This window comes from Moschus berezovskii, chromosome 11 (genome assembly GCF_049115385.1).
Source record: "Moschus berezovskii isolate FMDL1 chromosome 11, NW_MosBer_1.0, whole genome shotgun sequence".
In the NCBI taxonomy this organism is placed as follows: Eukaryota; Metazoa; Chordata; class Mammalia; order Artiodactyla; family Moschidae; genus Moschus; species Moschus berezovskii.
In genome coordinates, this window is record NC_142470.1 from 40,512,003 (window position 1) to 40,539,823 (window position 27,821).

The 27,821-nt window shown below is 38.6% G+C and overlaps 1 protein-coding gene across 1 annotated transcript; it reads left to right on the forward strand.

The window, feature by feature from the left end:
- The first annotated feature begins 183 nt into the window (after positions 1-183).
- Positions 184-27,615, forward strand: DNAAF10 (dynein axonemal assembly factor 10). Its single transcript, XM_055400319.2, has 8 exons — positions 184-485; positions 11,887-11,987; positions 14,768-14,898; positions 17,409-17,510; positions 19,974-20,089; positions 20,798-20,932; positions 23,093-23,190; positions 26,254-27,615. Exons 1-8 carry the CDS (start codon positions 303-305, stop codon positions 26,459-26,461), a joined length of 1,074 nt encoding a protein of 357 aa, XP_055256294.1. The 5' UTR covers positions 184-302; the 3' UTR covers positions 26,462-27,615.
- The last annotated feature ends 206 nt before the right edge of the window (positions 27,616-27,821 follow it).

The following is a 27,821-nucleotide window of genomic DNA, read 5'->3' on the forward strand; positions in this document are numbered from 1 at the left end:
CCCTCTGCCCCCACCTCTCGCAGTCAGCACGCTTTATAACCCATAATCTGTATCTATACGAAAGGTACTCGGTAAACGCATACAAGTTTGTGTTGTTGGGGAAGGAAACTCTTGTGTGCCTGCAGTAGAGCATCCGGCATTATCTGAGAAACCTAAAAACACTTGTTAGGTTTCTAGGGGAGCCTACGGCAAGCGGGAGGGACAAACTATCCTTAAGGTCTGGACTCTGGTTTCCAGGTTAGTTTCGTCAGGGTTTATCGGCCGTGTCTCGCTTGGCGGAGGCGAAATCTCTCGGCTGGACCATGTCGGCCTTCGAGAAGCCTCAGATCATCTCCCATATCCAGAAGGGCCTCAATTACACGGTGTTTGACTGTAAGTGGATGCCCTGCAGCGCCAAATTTGTGACCATGGGCAACTTCGCACGGGGCACCGGCGTCATTCAGCTGTACGAGATCCAGCAAGGGGACCTAAAGCTGCTGCGGGAGGTGGGTGCCGGGTCCAGACCTCCCAGTTCCTAGATCTGGGACTGCTGCTGGAGGGGAGTGCGGATCTTGGGGGCGGGAGTTCTGCGTTCCTTTTTGCCAAAGCCTTTGTCCAGCGTGCCCCCCAAAGCGCTGCTGAAGCTGCGCGGGAGTAGCAAAGCTGACCGCAGATTGAGGAATACTTCGGACGTAAAACGCTTTGGTTCGAGACCTGAATTCTCATCGGGCTAATTCATTCGTGCCTTGCTGCTCTCTTCCTCCAGCCATCCCCACCCCACTCCCAGTCCAGTGCGAGGTCCCTGGAGGTGACATTACGACTTCATATTTAAATTCGAAGCGTTTCTGGGCAGTGCGCAGTTGTTTGTGGAGAGTCTTTTAATAGGTACAAGATAGTAAAATACTTGGTCATACAAGCAAAGCCAAAGCAGGCACTAGGATGCCTGCTATGTAATTGGAGGAGACAATCCAAAACAATTATTCTTTCAACAAGTGTCAATTGATTGCCTGGTAGTCTCCGGCTAGTAATTGACAATGTCCCTGATTATTATGGAGTGTTTTTTTTTTTTTTCTAGTGGGAGAGAGTCAATTAAAAAATCAAACCAACAATACATAAAACACAAACTGAGATGAATTCTCTGATGTAAAGGCACATGGTTCTATGAGAGTAAAAACAAAACCAGAAAACCAGATTTGCATTGAGTAAAAGCTAACTAGATCGAATTAGGAGTTGAGATTTCCAAGAGGAAACAGTTCAGCAATGAGGGAGAGAGATTATCTCCTTTCGAAACAAAACAGCAGAGAGGAGGCCTTGCAAATGCTGTAGATCATTTAAAAGATTTATGCCTGTTTTTGTAAGAAAAATGGGACATCAATGAAGGGCTTTAAGCAGGGTGTGGCAAGGTTAGGTTTACAAGTTTTGTAAAGATTGCACTCATGGAAGAATTGGAGAATAATAATATTAACTAACATTTTTATATCTGTTTACCAGTTTTTAAATGCCTTTATTTGGGTTGCCTAGAAAAAAAAAGATCAGTTATACTCAGATGTTAGCATTGTCATAAACGACAGAACTCCAGGGACCAAAAACTATGGAGAGAATCTGTTTGGAGGAGTTAGGGCCTCAACTGATAGGCAAAGGATGCATACACTTTCTCTAGGAAAGCTTAGATTAGAAAGTATGTAAGGCCTCATCCCATTTTAAATTTCTATGAATGCCAGTTTTCTTGTTCAGATTGTCTTTGCTAGCCGGGCACTCTGCTCCTAAACGTGGCTTGTTCTTTCCTATCTTTCTTTATGTTTTTCATGCTTTTGAACTGTGGTGCTGGAGAAGACTCTTGAGAGTCCCTTGGACTGAAAGGAGATCCAACCAGTCCATTCTAGAGATCAATCCTGGGTGTTCATTGGAAGGACTGATGCTAAAACTGAAACTCCAATACTTTGGCCACCTCTTGTGACGAGTTGACTCACTGGAAAAGAGTCTGATGCTGGGAGGGATTGGGGGTGGGAGGAGACAGGGACGACAGAGAATGAGATGGCTGGATGGCATCACCGACTCGATGGACATGAATTTGAGTGAACTCCGGGAGTTGGTGGTGGACAGGGAGGCCTGGCGTGCTGTGATTCATGGGGTCGCAAAGAGTCGGACAGGACTGAGTGACTGAACTGAACTGAGCCCCCAGTCACCTGTTGCTATTCTAAGATCCAGTTCCGATTATTTGACTATTGACACCTCATTCCTGATCCCCACATAAAGTAACTTTTCTTTATTGCTTTCCTATGGTACATAAATATCATTATTATCTGTGCTAGAAATATATCCTTCTGGCCCATGTATCTCTAATTAGATTGTAAACTCCCAGAGAGTAAGGACAGTTCTTTCTTTAGTGTGGTATAAAAGGAACAGCCAATCAATAAATTACTTGTTAAAAGAATGAGTGAATTTATGTCTGTAAAAGAATATAACTTGGAACATTTAAATATTGATTTATTAACCATTAATTTATTGAGGCCAGGAGTTTGAACACGTAGGGAACATTGAAATTGGAGAAAGAAAACGGTGAACTATTAGGAATAAATACTAGTCAGTTTTGTGACTTTTTTTTAGTAGGGCTTAATGACTTGAGTACATTTCATGAAAACACTTGTTCTGTGAAGAGAAATAGTGTTCTTTGTCTCTTCTAGAGTTCTGGAAGAGTCTAGCAGTATTTTTTTCTGAATAATTTTGCTTTTTAACTAAAGTAACATATGTTCGTGATAGAATATACCAAAAATATAGATAGGGAAAAGAAGTAAATTGATGTCACCCACCTCAACACTAGGAGTATCCACTTTTTATATTTTCACCCATATCCTTTGACTCTTCTCTTTTTCTACCGTAAATTTTCCATTGAGATCCTATCATTTCAAGGTACTGTGATAAAAAAGGACCAAAGATATTTGAAAGATGAGTCCTTCCTCTTAAACTGCCTACTGCCTAAAGTGAGGGTAAAACAAGTGCACAGATTTGAGGGCTTACATTGTGTTTGGCTGTGATGATGCCGTGGCAAAGAATATAGGTTTAGAACAGTCCCAGGGATTCTCAGCTCTTACAGTGCACCAGGAGCATCTGCATGTGTATCGTTACTGTTGTTTTGTGTGTATTATGTGTACGTGTTTTAAAATATTCATGCCTTGGTTCCACCCCTGGAAACTGATGCATTGGGACTCTTTCTTGCCTCTAGACTAGTTTGAGTCCCAGACATCAGTACTTTTTAAACTTCCACCACATGATTCTAATGAGTAGTAGGGTTGACTATCTTCATTGTTTAGTCATTAAGTCGTGTCTTACTCTTTTGCGACCCCATGAACTGCAGCCCGCCAGGCTCCTTCTGTCCATGGGGTCTCCCAGGCAAGAATACTGGAATGGATTGCCATCTCCTCCTCCAGGGGGTCTTCCTCACCCAGGGATCGAACCCGAGTCTCCTGCATTGGCAGGCGGGTTCTTTACCACTGAGCCACTTAGGTACCTTTGGAGCCTCCCAAATGCATTTTCCTTTCTTTTCCCTCTTTTTCCCTCTTCTAGAGCTAAGTTAGTGTCTAGCTATCATTGTGCTAGTGGAATTATTGGTTAAAAAATTAGGAGACATAAAATATTGGGAAACTTGATTTTACCCTTGTAGAACTACCTCAAGCCTTGTGCTCCAGAGTCCGTGGGCGCAGGATAAAAAGGAAGGAAGAAAATGGGTCTTTGTTGATGCCTCCTTATTAGTAATCAGATAGATAGGGAATGAAGGCAGGGTCTTCGTATACAATTGAGTAGTTTGTTAAACTCCACACAGGTATCTGGCCAAGGGTTTAAGTGAAGGCTGAAATCCATCTCTCTCCAGCTTTTCCCCTCTTGTGTGAGACTTCCATCAGCCTGTAGAGGGCACCTTCCACCACCTCCCCCCAACTTGGCCCAAAGGACTAGGGGTGGTCCTGAAAAGTGCCTCGGTGGGGGATGTTTACACTTTAAAAATTAGTAATAATCTAATAAAGTTCTGCTTTCTTAGCCTCTGTGCCACTGAATTCACTGCTTGTTAACATTTGGTTGACTAAACCTTTTAATGTTAATTAAGTAGTGCCAGGATGTGGAGGAGGAGATACTGACAAGCTGTACTAGACCACCCACAGATAGAACAGAAATAGCTCTGCTGGGAATTATCGATCATGGGCTTCCTTAATCACCTTAACTTATTAGAGCAAAGAGAACCAACAACTGGGGGTCATTTTCAGTATCATAGCAAAAGTTAATATATTCTAATTGACTTTGTGGAACACATTTTGCAAAATAGATCTCCATTTTTTTTTAACCAGTTTTCTAGCAGGAAAACTTAAGTGTCCTCTGAATTCTTTTCATCTTTTCTTTTCCAAAGAAAACATTTAACAGGGACAAGGAGGGGTTCCTTTTATGAGCTATTGAAAAGAAAAATTAACTTTACTCCAATGTCCTTTCTTAATTTAGCTAATGTTATCATTTCCATGAATGTCTAAGGAAAAAGCAAACACTTCTGCTTTTTTAAGTCCACTTGCCAACCTAGCTCAGCCTTTCTGAGCAAAGCGCAGCCCTCCCTGCTGTGCAGATAACAAGATGTTTATACATTTGAGTTTATTTTTCAATATGGTTCTGTATTTTGAGTTTAATTTGATTCTTTAAACATCATTTGCAACAGACCACTAGTTAAATCTTTTATACAAGAATATATGGCTATCCTTTGATAAAAGGATACAAGGATAAAAAACAGGAAGCATAAATATCATGTTTACATTTTATGAAGACATAAAATGAAGGTTAAAACCAAAGGACACAAATCTGAAAGTAGGTTTAAGTCAGGCCTTACCTCACCAGTCTAGTTCAGGATTGGAGCATTTCTTTGGAACTTCTAAGGGCTCGGGTTTACAGAATGGGGGCTACATAGGAAATGTTTATTTAACTGATTTACATGTAGTCCTGGAGACAGCCTAGTGTAGTGGAAAGAGCTTGGAATCTACCTGACTGTAGGAACCTTGGGCGAGTCTCTTCATCTCTTGAACCTGCTTGTCATCTGGAAAGGGGTGTCCCAAACACTTAGTTTGCAGTGGCATGTGTGAGAAAGAGAAGGGATGGACTAGTACAGAAGGACATCTAGAACAGTATCTGATACATTGGTGTTTCATATATGGATGCTGTTTTTATTATTGCATATAAAATGACACTGAAAACTATGGTCTGTCAGGTGAAAATATGACAGGAGAAAAGGGAACATGATCTCCAGCAGTGGTTTCCCTCTCTCCAGCACTGGGACTGAGAAGTTAATCCATGTTTGTTTATAAGTGAAATGAGATTAAACAGGGCAAGTGATTGGGATTTGGGGGTTTCACTTAAGATTAAAGGGGTGGGGAGGATCTCTTAGAGGCGTTGACATTTAAGCTGAAATCGGAGTTGGTAGAAGACACGATGACCTGAGGGAAGACCAGTCCAGGCAGTGGGAACAGCAAATGCAAATACCCTGAGACAGCATGACTGGCCTGTCTGAAGAACAAAAATTCAGCCGAAGGTGTGGCTGGAGTGTGAAAGGAGAGAAGCAGGAAATGAGGTCAGAGAGACTGGCAAGGTCAGCCTTCAAAGGGCTTTGTGCATTTATATCCCACAGGCCTTGGTGCCACTCCTGTGGGTCTGTGCCTCTAAGTGTGGATACATTTTTATTTCATTCCATTCATTATTTGCAATAAACCCCTCTTTTAGAATCCCTGTGATGACACATGTTAAATTATCTAGTACAGGCCCCACCATGTACTAGTATTAGAGTAGTTCTCAGGTTGTTTTCTCCTAAGGTAGGAATTCTCAGATGTGTTCAGGTGTCAGTACATCTGGACATCATGGTGTGGTTTTTAGAACAACATGAAATATTGTAATAATCAGTTCCACCTCTGTACAAGGACACAGTTTCCCAGTAGAAAGATATACATATACTCTGAGTATATATATTATATATACTTTGATATTTGCATCACAAGAAGTAACCATGCATAAAAATTTTAATCCTCATTTCCAGGTTTTCTTATTGGTGTTTAATAGCTAGTATTTCCTAGCAGACAAACTAAAAAAATTATTAAAGAAAACTTAAACCGGAGAAAAAATATCCATTAGATCTGTGTGTGTGTGTATGTGTGTATCTGTCTGTGTATCTGTGAATTTATGTTGGTACTGGAAGATCAGTGGTTGCAGTTTTCTGGTTTCTCTGTTCCACAAGGTCTAAAGGCAAAAGTTAGGTAAAGCCATAACAGAGGAAAACTTTGTCTTCCCAATTTTTTATTAGTAGCAGTAAACACTTAGAAGTGTGTGCTTCCTACAGGGACTGAAAAGTAGGGGTCAGCTTTTTTCTCTTCCATGACCTAGGAGGAAGCGAGACCCCGTCAGAGACTCCTGGGGAAAGCAGTGGAATTATGGGAAGCAGAATCTTTAGCTGGTAGAAGAGAAGACAGTGGGCGACCGGTCTTTCCAAGGCTATTTGGGGAAGAATTTTCCCAGAGAGTTATATCAATATATGGTGCAAGCCCTCCTGTAGTTCTTAATACCTAAGTCCCTGGAAGCATATTCCTGTCCCTCGGGGCCCACCTGTTTCTTGCCTGCGAGGCCTGTTCACATCCTCTGCCTTAGACTGAGGGACTCATTAGCAGTGGCCTGGAGCTGGGGGAGACCCAGGCCCTATGTGAGACAGATGGGAGGAAGGAATGGGGAGCTGTTTCTTCAGTTGGTCCAAGTTGGAAGTCTGAATTAGTTTAGCTATAGAAATTGTGTTCTGATAGTGTGATTAGGTGCTTAGCTGCAATGATTAATTAGTTAATTGAGTGATTAGCTATATCAGTATTAACATATTGTTTCAGGTCTTTTATTTGGGGGAAGGGGATGGTGGGGAGGATGTAAATGATTTGGAATTGGAAACTGCTTTATTAAATTGACAAAATTTTGATCCTCCATGGTGTCCCATTGTAAGATGTGTTTTCCATAAAATGGAAAAATAGCTGAAATAGATGAATATCAGTTTTCTGATGTCAAATATAACTGATGCTATCTCAGATCACCAGTGTATTAAAAAGGAGAAAAAATTAACATCCTGTGTTCTATTCTTGTCAGTACAGTCTTTTTCCACCATGTTATTGTAGGTGTCTGATTAAACAAAATTTAATCAAAAGGTCCTGGACAGATCCAAAGAGTCTCGGCTTTATTTTAGGCCAAGGCTACCTAGTAACTGCTAGTTCATCCAGATCCCAAGCAGAAAGCTCAGCAGGCTGGGAGTTTCCGAAGCATCGGAGCATATGATGATTTCTTTTGAATCATGAAAGAGAAGTTCAGTTACAGTTTGTGTTAAGTGAATTTTATTTTCTTCTTTGAAAATTGCTACATATGTCCTATGTGGAAATACTCAACCAAACATTGAAAGTGGTAGGAAAATCGTTTTCACAAAGTATATGAAGCAGGCCAACCCTAGTGGTAGGGTTGAAGATTGGCCCAGCAACTCAAAGATTACAGGAGAAGTGCCCTAGAAACTGGGGAACTCTGTGGAGAGAAAAATATTCGTCCAGATGTATCTCTAAGTGAAAAAAATCAAGTCAGTAGGCAATATATTGATATTTTGATGCTCTCTGTATTAAACCAAGTCTATATGTAGTTGTAAATAGGTATCAGAGGGTCTAAGAGAATGAGGATTACTTCTGGGAAGTGTCAAAGGGAAACTTACTTTTCACCAGGTCTTTGGTTTGTTTGCATCTTTATAGGGAATATGTACTATTTTTGTTAAGAATAAAAGAAAAGAAAACAGGGAACTTCCCTGGCAGTCCCATGGTTAAGACTCCACCTTCCAGTGCAGCAGGTGGCAGGTGCAGGTTTGATCCCTGGTCTGGGAACTGGGATGCCACATGCTGCAGGGTATGGCCAAAAATTAAAAATGAATAAGTAAACATAACATTGTAAATCAACTGCAGCAAAAATTCAAAAAAGAAAAAAGTTAAAAGATTGCAAGAGACTAAATAAGAGAAATAGTTTTGCCCTGTTGAGCTGACAGTAAATGGAAGGTGTTATTCTGCAGCTTGGAGAAGGAAATGGCAACCCACTCCACTGTTCTTGCCTGGAGAATCCCAGGGACAGGGGAGCCTGGTGGGCTGCCGTCTGTGGGGTCGCACAGAGTCGGTCACGATGGAAGCGACTTAGCAGCAGCAGCATTCTGCAGCTAGAGTGTGATGTGTGGATGTGTGTATATATGTGTGTGCGCTCAGACGCTCAGTCGTGTCCAACTGTTTGTGACCCCGTAGAACCTCAATTCCATGTCCTCTAGAGTTTCCAGGGGCCAAGGCAGCTGGACATGTAGACTCCAAGATGGACTTCAGTGACATGCGCAGGTGGAGTTTGCATGTGGCTGTTTTACTGATGTGACTGCAATTGCCCTTTGTATAGCATGGGTTTGAACTGCATGGGTCACTTATACCTGGGTATTTTTCAAGAGTTAATACTGTATTACTCCATGGCCCATGGTTGGTTGAATCCACGGATGCAGAGGAATCTTGGATATAGAGAGCTGACTGTAAGTTACATGTGGATTAACTCCTGTGCTGTTCAAGGATCAACTGTTATATATAAACTTAGAACAGTAGTCTTTTATTTTTGTTTACATTTATTTATTTGGCCGAGTGGCTGTGGAATTTTAGTTCCCTAAGCAGGGATTGAACCCAGGCCTTTGGCAGTGAAAGCTCGAAGTCCTAATCACTGGACTTCCATGGAGTCCCCAATAGTCTTTTAAATTAAAGAAATATCAGAACATTGGCTAGTCCATGCTAACAGCTGTGCCTTTGGCGCACACAGGTATGCACATCTCTTTGCACTAAAACGGTCTCAGAGAGAATTGGACATAACCATTCTCAGTTTATAGGATTCTGCAGGGAAAACCATACAAGACACATAAGTTTTGTTGTTGTTTTTTTCCTGTTGTCACCTGGAAGAGTAATATCTTCATTATATCCTTTTTCTTTAGAGGCTCTTAAATAAGAATACCACATTAAATGCTGAAGTCTGCATATTTGCAAACCAGTGGAGATATTAGAGGTGTCAGCATTTAATGTCTTGTTAGCGAGATGAGAAGAAAAGCAAAACTCATTCATTTGATGTACAGGCATACCTCCTTTTATTGTGCTTCTCTGTACTGAATTCGCAGAGACTGAATCTTTTACAAATTGAAGGATTTTGGTAACCTTGTGCTGACCAAGTCTGTCAGCACTGTTTTTCCACCAGCACTTGCTTGATTGGTGTCTCTGTATCATGTTTTGGTAATTCCTCTAGTATATTTGTATTTTTGATCTCTGGTCAGTGACCTTTGATGATGATGTTGTAATTGTTTTGGGATGCCATCAACCACACCCTGACAAGACTGCAAACTTAATTGGTAAATGTTGTATGTGTTCTGACTGCTTCACTTGCTGACTTTTCTCCAACCCTCTTCCTCTCAGGGCTCCCTGTTCGCTGAGACACAACAATATTGAAATTAGCCCTACAGTGGCCTCTAAGGAAGAGTCACAGGTCTCTCACTTTAAATAAAAAAACCAAGAATGTTTACATTTAGTGAGGAAGGCATGTTGAAAGCCTAGATGGGCCAAAAGTTAGGCATCTTCCATCAAATAGTAGCCAAGGTGTGAATGCAAAGTGAAAGTTCTTGAAGGAAATGAAAAGTTCTACTCCAGTGAACACAAGAAGGATAAGTGAAACAGCCTTATTACTGATATAGAGAAAGTTTTACTGGCCTGAATAAATCAGCCACAACATTCCCTTAAGACAAAGCCTAGCCCAGAGCAAAGGCACTAACTCGTTTCAATTCTTTGAAGACTGAGAGAGGCGAGGAAGCAGCAGCAGAAAAGTTGAAAGCTAGCAGAGGTTGGTTCATATGATTTAAGGAAAGAAGCTGTCTCCTTAATATGAAAGTACAAGATGAAGTAGCAGGTGCTGCAGAAGCTGCAGCAAGTTATGAAGAAGATCTACTAAGATAATTCATGAAGGAGGCTACACTGAACAACACATTTTTGGTGTAGATGAAACAGCCTTCTATTGGAAGAAGATGCCATCTAAGACTTGCATAGCGAGAGAGGAGAAGCCAATGCCTCAAGTCAAAGGACAGGCTGACTTTCTTGTTAGGGGCTAATACAGCTGGTGATTTTAATTTTAAACCAGTGCTCACTGACCATTCTGAAAGTCCTGGTTCCTTTAAGAGTTATGCTAAGTATTCTGGCTGTGTTCTATAAATGGGACAAGAAAGCTTTGATAACAGCACATCTGTTTTACAACAAATTGTTGAATATTTAAGGCCCACTGTTGAGTGCTGCTACTCAGGAAAAAAAAGGCCTTTCAAAATATTGCTGTTCACTGACAATATACCTGCTCACCCAAGAGCTCTGATGAAGATGTACCCATAAGATTCACATTGATTTCATGCTTGCTAGCACAGCATCCATTCTGCAGCCCATGGATCAAGGAGTAATGTCAACTTTCAAGTCTTGTTATTTAAGAAATACATTTCTTAAGTCTACAGCTGCCAAAGAAAGTGATTCCTCTAATGGATCTGGACACAGTAAATTGAAAACTTTCTGGAAAGGATTCACCGTTCTAGATGCCATTAAGATCATTGGTGATTCATGCAAGGAGGTCAAAATATCAACATGAATAGGAGTTTGGAAGAAGTTGATCCAGACCTCATGGATTACCTGAGGGGTTCAGGACTTCAGTGGAGGAAGTAACTGAAGTTGTGGTGGACACAGCAAGAAAACTAGAATTAGAAGTGGAGCCTGAAGATGTGACTGAATTGCTGTAGTCTCATGAGAAAACAGTAATGGACAAGGGGTTTCTTTTCATGGATGATCAAAGCAGTTAGCAATTTTTTGGTAATAATATATTTTTTAATTAAAGTATATACATTGTCTTTTAGACATAATGATTTGCATACTTAATAGGCTACAGGATAGTATAAACATAACTTTTACATTCACTGAAAAACAAATTCATCTGATTCAGTTTATTGCAAATATTTGCTTTATTTGGTGGTCTAGAACCAAACTTGCAAAATCTCCCAAGATCTGCTTGTACTTTTCAGTTCATTTCAGCTCTGTCACTTAGTCGTGTCCGACTCTTTGCGACCCCATGGACTACAGCATGCCAGGCTTCCCTGTCCATCAGCAACTTCTGGAGCTTACTCAAACTCCTGTCCATTGAGTCAGTGATGCCATCCAACCATCTCATCCTCTGTTGTTCCCTTCTCCTCCTGCCCTCAATCTTTCCCAGCATCAGGATCTTTTCCAATGAGTCAGTTCTTCACATCAGGTGGCCAGAGTACTGGAGCTTCAGCTTCAGCATCAGTCCTTCCAAAGAATATTCAAGACTGATTTCCTTTAGGATGGACTGGTTGGATCTCCTTTCAGACTCTCAAGAGTCTTCTCCAACACCACAGTTCAAAATCATCATTTTGACATTCAGCTTTCTTTATAGTCCAATTCTCACATCCATACATGACTACTAGAAAAACCATAGCTTTGACTAGACGGACTTTTGTTGGCAAAGTAATGTCTCTGCTTTTTAATATGCTGTCTAGTTTGGTCATAGCTTTTCTTCCAAAGAGCAAGCATCTTTTAATTTCATGGCTGCACTGCAGGTGGATTCTTTTATCAGCTAAGCCACCAGGGAAGCCCGCCTGTACTTTTAGACTATACAAAAATTACTGAAGCAAAAGCATGGTAATTTTTTATCAGAAAACATTTTAATTGCTTTTTAAAATTGTGTGCCTTATTTAATTCCCATGATAGAGCCATAAATATGGATTACAGATAGGTGCTTACCTAAATAACATATCCTCTCTCCCTCCCTTCTATCAAGATTGAAAAGGCCAAACCCATTAAATGTGGAACATTTGGCGCAACATCTTTACAGCAGAGATATCTAGCCACTGGAGATTTTGCTGGAAACCTTCATATATGGTAAGATTATTTCACCAGTGTGAAGACATAAGCTGTTTCTTTGATAGATGTGTTACACTTCCACTGAAAGAATTCCAAGATGTTTTTTGTTAAATTTTAACTATTTATAAGAATATTGCAATTACCTTTAATATATATTTTTAGATTTCACGTTTCAAATCTATTTTAAAATGCTAACTTTTTTTTTGTTTTTTCAAATAACATTAATATTTATTTCCACACATGCTGTTTAGTGCTAGCGTTTAACACCTGTATTTTTAATAAAGGGCTATTCCCTCCACCGTGAAGGATACAGTATATAACAATGCTCATGTATAACACTGAAAAATTAGATGTTGTTTACATTTTAAGAAGATACTTGGCATTGCTGCTGCTGCTGCTAAGTCACTTCAGTCGTGTCCAACTCTGTGTGACCCCATAGACGGAAGCCCACCAGGCTCCCCCATCCCTGGGATTCTCCAAGCAAGAACACTGGAGTGGGTTGCCATTTCCTTCTCCAATGTGTGAAAGTGATAAGTGAAAGTGAAGTCGCTCAGTCGTGTCCAACCCTTAGCGACCCCACAGACTGCAGCCTACCAGGCTCCTCCATCCATGGGATTTTCTAGGCAAGAGTACTGGAGTGGCTTGCCATTACACAATAATATATTTTTGTATGTTTTAATTTGTTTAACATAGAACTCTCAGTTCATTAAACTTCTTTTTATACTTTAACTTACATCTGAGCACAACTTTTTAGGAACACATCTGTTGAGTAAGTCAAGACAAATCTGTTTTGAATAAGCAAAATCTCAATAGTACCAAATACTTTTAATTTTCGTGTTTTACCTAGTTATTTCCTCATATTTAGAGTTGAATGAATTGAAATTCGTCTGTAAAAACTTTTTAAAACTATCTCCTAATCATGTAAAGTTTACAGTAATGTTCTAGAGGAACTGTCTTCCCTACCTTGTGATCTTTTTTGATTCTAATTTAGAATCTGCTATTTTGTAACTGAATTACTTTGGCATATTTAGTCATATTAGAATCATAATATAGAATGAAGCTATTTTAATTCCATTTGCTTTAATTTCTTAATAATTAGCAGGCTTCCCAGGTGGAGCAGTGGTAAAGAATCTGCTTGCCCGTGCAGGAGATGCAAGAGACGCAGATTCGATCCCTGGGTTGAGAATATCCCCTAGAGTAGGAAATGGCAACCCCCTCCAGTTTTCTTGCCTAGAAAATTCCACGGACAGAGGAGCCTGGCAGGCTACAGTCCACAGGGTTGCAAAGAGTTGGACATGACTGAACAGTTGAGCACACATGCAATTAAGTTGGCATTTACTAGAATGCAGAATGCGTTAATTTTTACCTGCTGTGTCATATACTTTGAAAGAATTTGAGAGAGAGACCAGTCTGTTATTTTTTAAAATAGATACATTTCAGCACAAAAGTGTACAACAAATATAACAGTTGACTATTTTCCTAACAGAGCTTCCTAGTATAGGTATTACTGCTTTATTTTCATTGGTAAGTCATAATTTCATGTTGAAAGAACCGATGTTTCAAAGTCTATGAAGAGTAAACCAGTTCTTTTAAACAGAACCTCAGTCCTCTTTAGTCTCTCGCCGCTTTCACAATTAACACCACAAAGATAAACACCACCTCTGAACCAGTGAACTTCTTAAATTTTATTTTCAAGATTTTACTGATAAATCTAGGCCTAGTGGTAAGCTGAGGTTACATGTCATGAAGAGCTAAGTTCGTTAAAGGGAAAAAGTATAAGTATTGTTGAAAACTGACTTGCTAAAAAGAAATGTGGATAGAGGCTCCAATACAAAAGCAGAAGAAGGGGTGTGGAATGGAGAGAGGTAAGAGAAAGGTGTATCAGCATAACCTGTTTGAGCCACTCACCCAGCTATAGATTCAGACACATAAAAGTAGGTGCTTTCCAGTACTCCCTTCACTTAACTAACCTAGAAGTAGAGACTTCAGCTAGTTTGCCTGTAATATTTATTGTGATCAGCATGACGACAAACTGAACAGTGTTACTAGATGAAAATCAGTGTGGAACTCAGAAAATAATATTAAGGAAGAAATGTATACAAAGCAACGCTGCTGCTGCTGCTGCTGCTAAGTTGCTTCAGTCGTGGCCGACTCTGTGCGACCCCATAGAGGGCAGCCCACCAGGCTCCCCCATCCCTGGGATTCTCCAGGCAAGAACACTGGAGTGGGTTGCCATTTCCTTCTCCAATGTGTGAAAGTGAAGTCGCTCAGTCGTGTCCGACTCTGTGCGACCCCACGGACTGCAGCCTACCAGGCTCCTCTGTCCATGGGATTTTCCAGGCAAGAGTACTGGAGTGAGGTGCCATTGCCTTCTCCATTTACTCTGTATTTAAAGCAGTATTATCAGCCTCCATGTACTAGAGCATCAACAGGTTTGGGGCCCCACCCCAGAGATAGTTGTTCATTATGTCTGGGGAGGAGTCTGTGAGTCTGTATTTTTTTTTAGAAACATCCCTGGTGGATTCACATGTGGAGGTCCTTGGTCAATCGTCTTTGAGGACCATTGAGTAAAGTGGGCTCAGGAGTTAGAATTCCAAGTTGAATGATGACAGCTCTCATGGAGGCCTTGAAAGAAGCTAAAGTGTAGAGGAAAATTTGGAAGTAAATGTATAAATTACCTTAATTGAAAAACCCTTATTTTTTATCAAAAATCTCAATATGGCCTGCATTCTTAGATTTGAGTAGTGAACTAAACATTTGGGGTGTGTGTAAGTAAGAAGCTGTGTTCTGTTGTTCAGGAATTTGGAAGCTCCAGAGGTCCCAGTGTATTCTGTAAAGGGCCATAAAGAAATTATAAATACTATAGATGGTGTTGGTGGACTTGGAATCGGGGAAGGGGCACCTGAAATTGTGACTGGCAGCCGAGATGGTAAGTCAGAATATTCTGTGTACATTAATTTTTTTTTCAGTTAAGTCTCTGTGCAACAGTATATTCTATGTGGAAGTCTTCCTCAATCCTTGACCCCCTAAATCTCTCTATCTTTTTTTGATGGGCAAGTTTGATTGTATATCCCTCAATTGTTTCAGGCTTTCGGGAGATTTTGAGATAGAGGCATAGCACTTACTATTTTAGTCTTGAGCTAGTTCAACTATTAACAACCATAGTTTCCTCTGAACCTTGAGGATTTAAAAAATCTCTAGAAAATTTTGAGGTAGCTGATGATATACTGTGGGTGGCAGCTTTTCATTTTCTTTTTTTAAAAAGCAGAATTAGTACTTGTGAAAATTGTCATATTGACAGCTGGTTGAACACTGCAGTCTGTGGTCTTTCCGCTGAGCTTTGCAGGAAGCTTCCGGAGCTCCAACTCTGCTTTTCCCCCCGCAGTGACTAACAAGCTATAGGCCTTTTGGGGTCCTGAGCTATTGTGAATATAACAGAGTCAGAATTTTTGTTGCTGCAGAAGGGGGACCTAAGTGATTGGTACCTTTATTGGTTTGGCTAGTTTTTTTAATGCTCAAGACCATGAAGAAATTGTTTTCACAGAAAAGTGGAATTTAATTTTCTAACAGTTTCTCAAGAGCAGCTGTGTTTTAGGAATCAAATATTTTTTCCAATCGTAGAAGCATTATGGAATATAGAAGGAAAAATTACAGCCTACCACACTAGCATAAATATCAGGTTGGTTTTCCTTTCCAGTCTAGGATTCAATTTATTAACACTGTATTTTCAGTTTTAATATGATTTAATTTTGTTCTTTCTTAGTCTGTTTGTTTTTTTGGCTTCACCAGGGCATGCAGAATCTCAGTTCCCTGACTAGAAATTGAACCTGTGTCTTTAGTAGTGGAAGTAGGGAGTGCTATCCACTGGACTGCGAGGGAATTCCCAGTTTTCTCAATTTTGTATCTTAATCTTTTTATATTTAATGTTTTGTCATATGATATTGCTGTTTTGGTGTGGTCTTCATAATTATCATTTTGATGCTTTATAATATTCCATCCTATGAATGTATCACAGTTCCTTAGCTATGCCCCTGTTAATGAGCATTTGATTTGCTTTAAGGTTTTATTTGTTGTTTTGGGAGAGTGACAATGAAGTGAGTATCATCATGTATGTAACTCTTTTGGAATAATCATATTTTATCACGTAAGAAACTTGTCAAACTTCTCCAAGTACCAGTTTACCATATCAGCTATGGTAGACTGCCAGTCTACCCACCAGCATTGATTCCTTTGTCCCCCTAATTTTAGAGATAAAAATGCTATCCTGTTGTGACTTGCATTAACATCTCTCTGTATTTGTTTTTTAGTTAATTTTGCTTTGCAGGTTGTCTATTTATGTTCTTTGTTCATTTAACTATTAAAAACTTAATGTTACCAATTTTTATGAGTTCCGTCATGTATAACATGCGTGCTCAGGCATGTCCGACTCTTTGTGACCCCCATGGACTGTAGCTCACCAGACTCCTCAGTCCCTGAGATTTTTCAGGCAAGAATGCTGGAGTGGGTTGCCATTTCCTATTCCAGGGGGTCTTCCCAACCCACGTGTCTCCTGCACTGTCAGACAGATTGTTTACCACTGAGCCACCAGGGAAGTCCATAGAGAAATTATAGTAACTTGTCACATTTATAGGAAATTTATTTTTCCTTGAAGTAGCCTTTATAATGACCAGCTTTGTCCTTGGCCATAAATCTAGTGAAATATCTCCCCTTTTCCTGCATTTATTATCCTTTTCAAGGATTTTTTTACCCTTTTTCTGTTCTCACTTGGGTACTTGCCTTTTAACCATTTTATTACATGTCTTTGTGTTTCTCAAAATCAGTGACACTAGTTAGTTTTCCCATAATTTGCATTAAAATGAGGGAGTTAAAATCAAATTGAGAAGAATTATTGGTTAGTTTTATTAACTTCTTCCCTCTTCTTTACTGCCATGGGGAAATTAAACTGAATTGTATATGAAATGGTATTCTGAAGCCCCATATAAGAAATCATAGACGTAAAAATTAGTTTACTTATATGTATAAGAAAAATGCCAATGATTATATGGGTACTAAGGAGAAAACATTAAAATGACACTTGCTTTATTCTAAATAAATAGTACATTTGTATTAGGCTTAAATCAAGAAAGTAAGGCATGGTTTAAGTTCCATAACATTTGTGTTTGCCTTGTCAGTCATACCTTGTTGATGACTTAAGAACATTTGTTGGCTTTGTTGTGTATCTACTAGTTGGAAATCAAGTCAGATGGTATAACATGTGGGTTAAATCTCTTATATTAAGTACAACTTGCCCAATAACAAGTCAGAAAAACGTGACTATTTTTCACATATTGTAACATCTATAATATCTCCATGTACATAGGAAGCCGTGTGAAGAGAATGCAGAAAGAAATGCCATCATTCACTATTGAATTTTGCCAACTCCTTTTTTTTTCATGTCAGGAACCGTAAAGGTGTGGGACCCAAGGCAGAAAGATGATCCGGTTGCTAATATGGAACCTGTGCAGGGAGAGAACAAGAGAGACTGTTGGACTGTGGCATTTGGTAAATTACTAAAGGACTCTTACACCTGAAATACCAGATTATAAAAAGCACAGTGCTTCAGGAAAGTCCTCATAGTTGTTCAGAATCTCTTCTGTACTTTATTCTGGCAGTTTATCGAGGCAAATAGACATGGTGATTGGGCCTGGGTTTGAATTCTCACTGTGCTACTTACTGGCTTTGTGACCTGGGGCAAGTTACCAGGCTTCTCTGATTTTTGCTTGCTTCATTTATAAAACGGAAATCATGAAAGAATTTACTTAATACTATACTTATGAGGATTCAGAGTTAATACACGTAAAATGCTTAGAATTGTGCTTAGATATCAAGTGTTCAAAAATATGGACTATTATTATTTATTTCTGTTTAACTTGGTAATATTGACCTAGTTTAGGACCAAATGCCAATAGTGAAATTAAGCAGAGCCTTAGATGGTAACCTAACCAATCTTACAGTATGCTCTACACAGTGTGTGTTTATTTTCTAAAAATAGTTATACTATTGCAAAATTATGTCTTACAAATTTTATAACCATGTTCCTCTATTAATATACTTAAAATGAATATTGATGTTTGCCCTTGTATCTCTCACTGAGCACCAAAATTACAATCATTTTTGCTATTAATAATAAAGATATTTAATTTTAAACCTTTATTTTCTTTCCCCTTTTTCTTAGTATAATCAGTGTAGATTAACAGACATTAAAAATGAGATTTAACAATGTATGTGGCCTGTCTAGCTATTTATGTTATTTTAAAATTGGATTGTTGCTTCATCAGAGGAAAGTTTTAGATTTCCCATTTTAAAACTAAATTACCACTGAAATTGGGAGATTTCTATGTGTATATATTATATGTGTGTGTATAAGTAACAATATAAACCAAAAACCTGCACACTTGGGAAGAAATTTCAGAATTAGTGTTTAGAATCATCATGTAAAATTTATGTAATAATTAAAAAATAATTACCTTTGGGTCCATTAAAGGCTTTTTAATCATTGTACTAAGGGATGTAAGTGCAGTTTTAAATATAGGACATTAAATTTAAAGAAAGGACATATATCCAAAGCAGACTTTTATTTTAATTTCAAGAAGCTGGTAATTTTAATCAAAAGTGCTATTTACATTAATTGTATCACTCATACAAGTTCGGAGTGATAAAAGGTCACAGAGGCATGGATCAATACAGAAGGAATCCCAGGGGAGCCAAAAGAACATACTGACCTCAGTCCAAGGATATGTAGGCTTTGAAACACTGAAATTGGGAGATTTCAAGCATTGGAAGAAGAGTATGTAGAAGGAATGGAGGTAGGAATAGCCTTAAAGATGACATGTGACCACAGCCAGAGGTGTTTAGATGGTCTGGAGGTAGCAGTAAACCTTTGAAGGCTTTTGCAAGGATGAGATATGATCAGAGCTTTAGCTTTACACTGTGGACGTGTAGGCAGGAGGAGTGGCAGAGGAAATGTGAGTTCTGAAGTTCTTTGCAGTATTCCAGGAAATATGTTGGTGATGGACAGGGAGGCCTGGCGTGCTGTGATTCATGGGGTCGCGGAGAGTCGGACACGACTGAGCGACTGAACTGAACTGAACTGAACTGAAGAAGCAGTGAGAATGGAACAGAGAAGTAAATTCAGAAGATAATAATGTGGCAAAATAAATACAGTTTGGCAATTTTTTTTGGAAATGAGGAACAAGGGAAAGGATTATGTCCAAGGTGACTGAGTTTTGAGGTTGACTATGAAGTGAATGATGTATTTTGAAAAAGTTCCACACAGTATATGATAGTTTTTAAAGGAAGATGGTGACATCAGTTTTAGACATCAGGAGTTTCAGCTGCTGTCACATCATCTCGGTGAACCCTTCAGTGGAAATGCAGGGCTGGAGTTTATAAGAGAAGGGAGTAATCCAAAAAATTCCTGGATCTGAGCAAGGTGAATTCAACTGCAGGTTGTAGATTTACTTCAGCTGTGAGCATCTCATAAGATAACACCATAACAACATTTTTCAAAATAAGTAAGTTCAAAGTAGTTTTCATTTGCATTCAAAGAAAGCAATGGAAGTGTAACTGTATTTATCCTACCAAACCCTGCTATGCTTGAATTGTTAGTCTTTGCAAATAGAGTATAGAAAGAATATTTGTTTTCAATTTAAAATCCATTAAACACTTTCATATACCTCTTGAGCACAGAATTTCAATGAAGAGCTTTTTTGGTAAACAATATCAGGTGCTAAATTAATAATCTCGATGTCCTGTAGGATTAGTAAAATGAGATTCTATCCAATGTGACTTCTTCACCTGATTTGGTACAAGTTACCTGTGTATTTTTGTAAGATAATTATTTTGTTTTTTATTGGAATATAGTTGGTTTACAATGTTATGTTAGTTTCAGATGTCCATAAGTTTTTTAGGCAGCCTTCAAATCAGCATTTAAAAAGATCTGAAATGTCATGTCCTGATTTCTAGGCAATGCTTATAATCAGGAGGAACGTGTCGTGTGTGCTGGCTATGACAACGGAGACATCAAGCTGTTTGATCTCAGAAATATGTCCTTACGGTGGGAGACAAATATAAAAAATGGGGTAATGTGCATTTGCATTCTTTGCCATTTCTCTGAATGTCTTTTCCACGTACCTCTGAACTACAAAAGGAAAGCACCCCTAATAACTCGTCTCAGTAAAACCCCTTTATGGATGGATGGTTCTTAACCTTTAGGGTCTGTGAAGTCCTTTGAGGATCTGATTAAAAATCAGGGATGCTCTCTTCAGAAGGAGAACATACACCCAGGTGTGGTGTGACAGTGCCTAGTGGGTCACCACTCCTGTAGCCCATCTCTGGATGCCTGTGGGCTACACAGTGTAATGTTAAAGTGAGCTGGTACCAGGCCCTTTTTTGGTAATATCAGGAAGCCTGAGATTGTAATTGACTCCTAGGTACTTGCAGGTTTTTGGTTCCCGGGTTGTACATCTTTAGTGAAGAATGTGGTTCCTTCCTGTTTCCTCTAGTCAGCCTTGACTTAACTTTATAAAACCATTATGTAATAATGGTAAAATGTTAAGTTATGGCTTTCCAGATTTACCTCAGTGCCTTAGATGATTTTGGGACCTTACTAACCGAGAAGAAAATTTTCTAGTTACAAGTATTTGGTATACAGATTCAAAAGATAAAATTATTTTTTTAAAAGTGCTTTCACATGAGCCAGTAATGTTAAAGTTGTTTTACTTGGTTTGAAAGAAACTCTTGGATGTAATCATTGGAGCATCACTCATAAATATTCTCTATGTTTTCAGGTGTGTAGCTTGGAGTTTGACAGAAAAGACATAAGTATGAATAAGTTAGTAGCTACATCTCTGGAAGGCAAGTTTCATGTTTTTGACATGAGAACACAGCATCCAACCAAAGGTTTTGCTTCTGTTTCAGAAAAGGTAACGATGAGGGAAATACCTTTCTATGAAGAGGAATGTTCATACTAATAGCTTGTTTTAGACTAATAAATAGAATGAGTCACCAAGTTCCTTCCAGGTTTTTTGCATGAAGGGAGCTATTAATATATTCTTGTAGGATCTTGATAAGTTTTTCTGTGCAAAGAATAGTTTCCTAAAGTTTGTCAGTTTCATATGTCTTGATTATATTAATAATAAAGGCCTTCATTGGTAATTACTCTTATTTTGTAGTTTAAGAGCAATCACAAGAAAACTAGCTGGTTTAAGAAATTAGTCAACAATAAATGGGAAGGAAATCCGAGCAAGAGAGTATGTATGTCTGTGTGTGGCTGATTCACTTTGTACAGAAACTAACACAACATTGTAAAGCAACTATCAGAATTTTTTTTAATTAAAATAATTTTAAATTTAAAATTAAGAAAAAAAAAGAGTGTGGTTAACAAAGCATAGTCTGGTGTTTTCTAATAAATATATTTGTATTAATATCCAATTATATACTTTTAGCTATATGCCAGTATCCCAACCCAGGGATCAAACCCAGTCCCCCTGCATTGCAGGCAGATTGTTTACCACCTGAGCCACCCTGGAAGCCCAATATATACCTTAACATAATACTAATTATATACTTTTCAAAAATGGATCAACATATGTGCATGTGTGCTCCAGTCGTGTCCAACTCTGTGACCCTACAGACTGTAGCCCACTAGGCTCCTCCAGGGGATCTCCCCAACCCAGAGATCAAACCTGTGTCTCTTGCATTATGGGCAGATTCTTTCCCGCTGAGCTACCAGAGAAGCCTCAGAGTATTTTGAGATATGTGTTTTTCTCTGCTAATGGTAATTCTCTTAAAAAGCTAATAAAATCATATGTCAAGACTGATCATCAACTGAAATGCAAATGTCTTATGTGTGGCTTAAATCAAGTTAGCTGGTCTCACTACTTCTAGAAGCAGAAGTCTTTTCTCCCTCTCCCATCCTCCTGTCTCCCCCTCCCCCATCCCTCTCTCAAATTCCCCACGGTGAATGTAGCGCTATAAGGATTGATTTACAAGCTGTTAACATTCATCCAGTTGCTATTTCTGTCTTTAATATGACTGATAAAGGACCGGGCTTGTTATAACCATAAACACTGTAAGTCCTCCTGACCCTTGTTTTGAAGACTAGACCAGTCCAGTGGTGTAAATTACAGATTAAACTTGGAGCTTTACATTAAACTCTTGGTACTTTCCACTCAGTTTTGTTGTGAACATAAAACTGCTCTAATAAAGTAAAGTTGTTAAAAAGTTCAGTCCACCTTTTTTTCCCCCTTAGAATAATTTCTCTTTTTTTGTATTTTGAGGTTTTTTTTTCCTTAGAGTGAGCTAGAGATATTTAAATGTATAAAATCTATTTGCATCATTTGTGTGATACCCTGAAGCTAAATGTTAAGACTTTTAATCTGATAATTTTTTTTTAAATCCAGCAGAACTTTGCTTTATGAAACAAGGAAAATGATTCTTTTCCTGATTTCTGATGGGCCTTTATAAATCTCTGTAGCCATTATAAAGAGAAGTGCCAGGGCACTTGGTACTTTCACTGCCCAGGGCCCAAGTTCAATCCCTGATTGGGGAACTAAGATCCCACAAGCCATGCAGTATAGTCAAAAATTTTTTTTAATTTAAAAAAAAATAAGAAAGTTTAAAAAGAGACACATGCTAGAAAATCATTACTTTTATAACAGTAATTGAAATAATCGAAGTTACTAAAATTGTCATTGATAGAGGTAAAAATTGTTTTTTTACAGGTTTCTCGTCTAGGACAGTCTTTTTTCTAATTTATTGAAGTATAGTTGACTTACAATGTTGTATAAATTTCTGCTCTACAGCAAAGTGTTTCAGTTATATGCATGTATCCGTTCTTTTTCATATTCTTTTCCAATATGGTTTATCACAGGATATTGAATATAGTTGCCTGTGCTAGAGTAGGAGCTTGTTGTTTATCCATTCTGTATATAACAGTTTGCACCTGCTAATCCCAAACTACCAGTCCTTCCCACCCCCACCCCTCCTCTCCCTGGGCAACCACAAGTCTGTTCTCTATGTAGGGTAGTCTTTCTTTATCCTAAAAACTTATACAGCGCTTGTGTGCCTCTTGTTCTGTTCAGGCTCATAAATCTACTGTGTGGCAAGTCCGACACCTGCCACAGAACCGAGAGGTCTTCCTGACAGCTGGAGGCGCCGGCAGCCTGCACCTCTGGAAGTAGTAAGTCTCTCCCAGTGCACAGTGCTCTGTTTTAGGTTACTTGTGGGCGTAAAGTAGGATTCGATTAAACTGTTTTTCCTCCTTTGACTTAGTTCATTTTGATATGATTTTAAATTTCACGGTATTACATAACTACTTTCTAAGCATTTTTATTAATATACTTATTTATATTTTATAAATATCAATATAAATCTTTTAACACAACAAATTTTTTTTTTAGTGGTATGTTCCATACATTAGAATAATTTGTGAACACTTCATTTCATAAATTTGAAATTGTGGTTTTGGCTAGTTTTCTTTATTTTTTTTTTTAATAGGAAGACTTTGACCGAAGGTTTTTGTGAAATATTAATTCGGTCATCAGAACAGTACCTCTGGAAGAAAGGAAAGGGGCTGTAATTCTTAGTTTTAGATCCTGATAACTGACTTGCCCAAGTTCAGGTGACGTCACTGTGACAGGACAGAAACAGAGCTTGAAGATGCTGCCCGACCTCGAGGAAAAACCTTATCATTGCATTTGCGTGTCAGCTGTTACTGTATATTTGCCTTTCCAAGTGGGCTTTCCCCTTTCCTATAGATTCTTCTTTTCCACATGGAGATCCTTTAACATTTCTTCTAGGGTAGGTTTAGTATTGAGTTCTTTTAGTTTCTGCTTGTCTGAGAAGTTGTTTTATATCTCCTTCTATTCTAAATGATAATCTTTCTGGGCAAAACATCCTGGGTTGCATGTTTTCCCTTTCAGCACTCTGTATTGTGCCAGTCCGTTCTGGCCTGCAAAGTTTCTGCAGAAAAATGAGCTGATAGCCTTCTGGAGATTCCTTTGTATGTGACTTTCTGTTTTTCTCTTACTCCCTTTAGAATATTTGTATACTTAATGTCATCCCAGAGATCTCTTAAACTGTTTTCATTTTTTTTGTTTGTTTTTCTTTTTGTTCCTCTGATTGGGTGATTTTCATCCTCCTGTTTTGCAGGTCATTTATATATTCTTCTGTATCACTATCTGTTATTTGTTCCTTTTAGTATCTTTTTTTTCACCTATTGAGTTCTTAATGGTCTTGATATATTTTCTAGTTCTTTGTTAAAATTTTCACTGTGTACATCTGGTTTTTTCCCCTGATTCAGTTAACATTTTTCTTACCAGTGCTTTAAATTCTTTTATCTGGTAAATTGTTTATTTTTGTTTCATTATTGTTTTTCAGAGATTTTCTCTGGCTCTTTCAATTGAGTGCAGTGTTGTTTTGCTGACTTTCCCTGCCTCTGTACCTATATAAGTCTTAAAGGGGGTTCTTACGTAGGAGACTGCCTGTGCCCAGTGCCTTTGGTGAGAGAGCGGGATCTGACATGGACACAAGTTGCATCTTTCTTCCGGGTAGCTGGCAGCCATCACTCTGGTAGGGGGTGTGGCTGGAGATGGAGGGGCTCGAGCTGGAGCCAGGGATGTGGTGGGACCTGCCCTCTGTTCAGTGGCCATTATTGCCCTATTCGGGTAGGGGTCTGATCCCAAGTTGCTGAACAGAAGCCAGGGAGGTGGGCCCAGGCTACAGCCTTCCTATGAGTTCCTCCAAGCAGCCAAGGGGACTTGTCTCCCCAGCATAGGACCTGGAGGCACCCACACTGTAGCTCTCATCACCTACTCCCCAGGGTGGGTGTCTGCCTATGTATCTTCCCTTTTCCTCTGAGTCTCTTCCCAGGGGCCCAGGTCCTGACCCAATCACTTTTCTTTTCTTCCCTTCCCAATTCCGTGTGTTTCTCCTCACAGCCTTGGTTGTACAGAAATCCTTGTGCCAGTTTCCAGTTAGTTTTCAGTGAGAATTGTTCCTGTTTTTGATGTGTTTGTGGGGAGAGATGAGCTCCACATCCTATTCTTAACCATCTTGATCAGTTTCCACTGTAAAACTTGAATAGGTGTTATGGGGGATTTAGGGAAAAAAAAAATACTAAACAACTGCAGCCTTTGCCAAGAGACATGGAAAATGTTCTGTAATCTGTCTATTCATCTGAATGTTGTATTCTTTTTAAAAATCAAAAGGAGGTGTAGGGTCTGAGAGGAAAAAAGGATAGGCGGTTATCTGCTTATCATTTGTTTCTGTTCTGCTTCTGAATTGCTTCATGCCTGTTAAAGTCTTGGCCTTTATTACTACTTTTGAAATAAAGGTAGTCATAGTTGATACCTAACAGGCTTGAAAAGACCTTCGGAGGAATACCCCTGTGTTTCACTAGGAACACATCTCCATGCGGGACAGGTGTTTCATTTTTCACTTTCTCAAATCTAGTTCAAATCATATTTATGAATTGTTAACCTTCAGCTCTTTTTATGTTATAATTTTATATTTTTAGCTGATAGAAGATCAAACGTTCTAGAACTCACTGTTTTCTTTTTTGAGTCAATGATGTCCAGGTCTAAAATCTCCTCCCAGTAGCACTTTCCCTTAGTAATGGTACATAGGAGGTCCTTCAGCTTGGAGGAGCTCTGGGCTTAGAAACCAGCGTCAGTTTCCCTTTCTGGAAGTGTTAAGATGAGGTTCTGCAAATGTTACTTGTAAGGCAAAAAGTTACTTGTGGCCTCTAACAATCCACATCTAGAGGAGAATTATAGTAAAAGATGATTAAGAGCACCAGGTCAATTTATTAAAGATGCTAGATCAGTCTAGAACTTTCATAGTAAAAAAAGTACTCATGCTGAACAGAAATAATGTTTCAACGTTTTTTGTAGAAATAATGGCTTTTTATGAGATTTGTGGGATTTGGGCTTGAGGTTGAAATACTGTCTCCTTATTGCGATACAACGCAGCATTAGAAAGATGCCTTGTGTTAGTCAGACATTCGTGTCCGACTCTTTTGCAACCCCGTGGACGATAGACTGCCAGGCTCCCCCTGTCCATGGAATTCTCCAGGCAAGACTACCAGAGTGTGTATTCACTTCCTTCTCCAAGAAAGATGCCTTAGTATTTATCAGTTTCAGTGGTCAAGTGAGAAATAAAAGTAGCTGTTGGAGCACATGTGTAAGAATAAAATGACAAATACTAAGGTTTATCTCCTCTTGCACTTTCATCTTATTTTCAGCGAATACCCGATGCAGCGATCAAAGAAAGATTCCGAGGGTGTAGAGATGGGAGTTGCGGGTTCCGTCAGCCTTCTGCAGAATGTTACATTGTCTACTCAGCCCATTTCAAGTTTGGACTGGAGTCCAGATAAGAGGGGTCTGTGCATCTGTAGTTCATTTGACCAAATGGTGAGAGTACTGATCGTTACAAAACTCCACAAAATTTGATCTTTGGACTTGAAACCCTCCAAAGCAAATACTCAGAGAATGTAGAATACGTTCTGGGATCCTCTGACCGTCACTGAACAAAGTGCGGTTTGACTGATGGGAAAAGGCCTCAGACGCAAACTTCTGGGCCAGCCTCTCTCTGACTATGAAAGGTCACACGGCCTGACCAGCGTCCTGATAGGGTAGTGGTTTGCTGTTGCACATGGGGCACCAAGGTCTCCAACCACCTAAAACACTCATAAAATTCTTGTGATTTCACATAAAATTCTTGTGATGCTTAGAAAGTCACTTGTTTGAATAATATTAAATTCAGAAAATTAAACTTTAAGAAATTCCCTAAATGTTTATAGAACCAAGCTACTCTGTATCTCTCCCCTCCATTTCTAATAAAAAGTTGAAACTTTTCTATAATTATTTTAAATTTGTTCTGTGTCCTCAGAGTTTCATATTCTGTAATTACACTTGTATTGGGTTTTAGTCTTTACAGGTTTGTAGTAGTGATTTAATTTGTTTTAAAATAGTTTACCTTGGTAAGACTATTGTGAATTAACCTTCATAAATAAATACACTTTGAGATATTTCAGTGTCAGTAAATCTCCATGAAGAACATTACTCTATAAAATACCAAAATGACATGGTCATCAGTTTTCAGCAATTTAACTCAGAATGAAATGCTGTGATTGACAAAGACTTTTCTTTTTTAGATTTTTTTAATCTTAAAAAGCAAGTTGAATACTGGAGACTTTTCAGTTGCTGACTGTGATGATGTTGAGATGTATAAGACTGTGGAGCTTTTGTAGTCTCATTTTTTGTCACACTTTTTAATATATTTTGTGAATAAATTTTGTTTTTGAAGTCTGTAGAAGTTTTGATTCTTAATAAGTATCTCTTAAGTCACTTTGTTTCTCCAGTGCCCATGTTTGCAACTAAGCTCAGAGACATTGACTTCATCACCCTTTCAGTAACCACTCCCCCTCCTTCAAGAGACAGAACCACCTAAAACACTCATAAAATTCTTGTGATTTCACATAAAATTCTTGTGATGCTTGGAAAGTCACTTGTTTGAATAATATTAAATTCAGAAAATTAAACTTTAAGAAATTCCCTACATGTTTATAGAACCAAGCTACGGACATAATTATTAAAGTAAAAATTAAATTGAACTTTAAAACCTATCTTTAATGTGTTTTGTTTTTGTTCTTAATTTTCAAAGAAAAAAATGAAAAATTTGTGAAATTTCTTAGAACACTTATATTTGGTGGTATAATTAGATTTAAGTGAAGAATGATAAAACTTATTTTAAAAAATTTTATTTATTCACTTTTGACTATGCTGGGTCTTTATTGCTCACGGGCTTTTC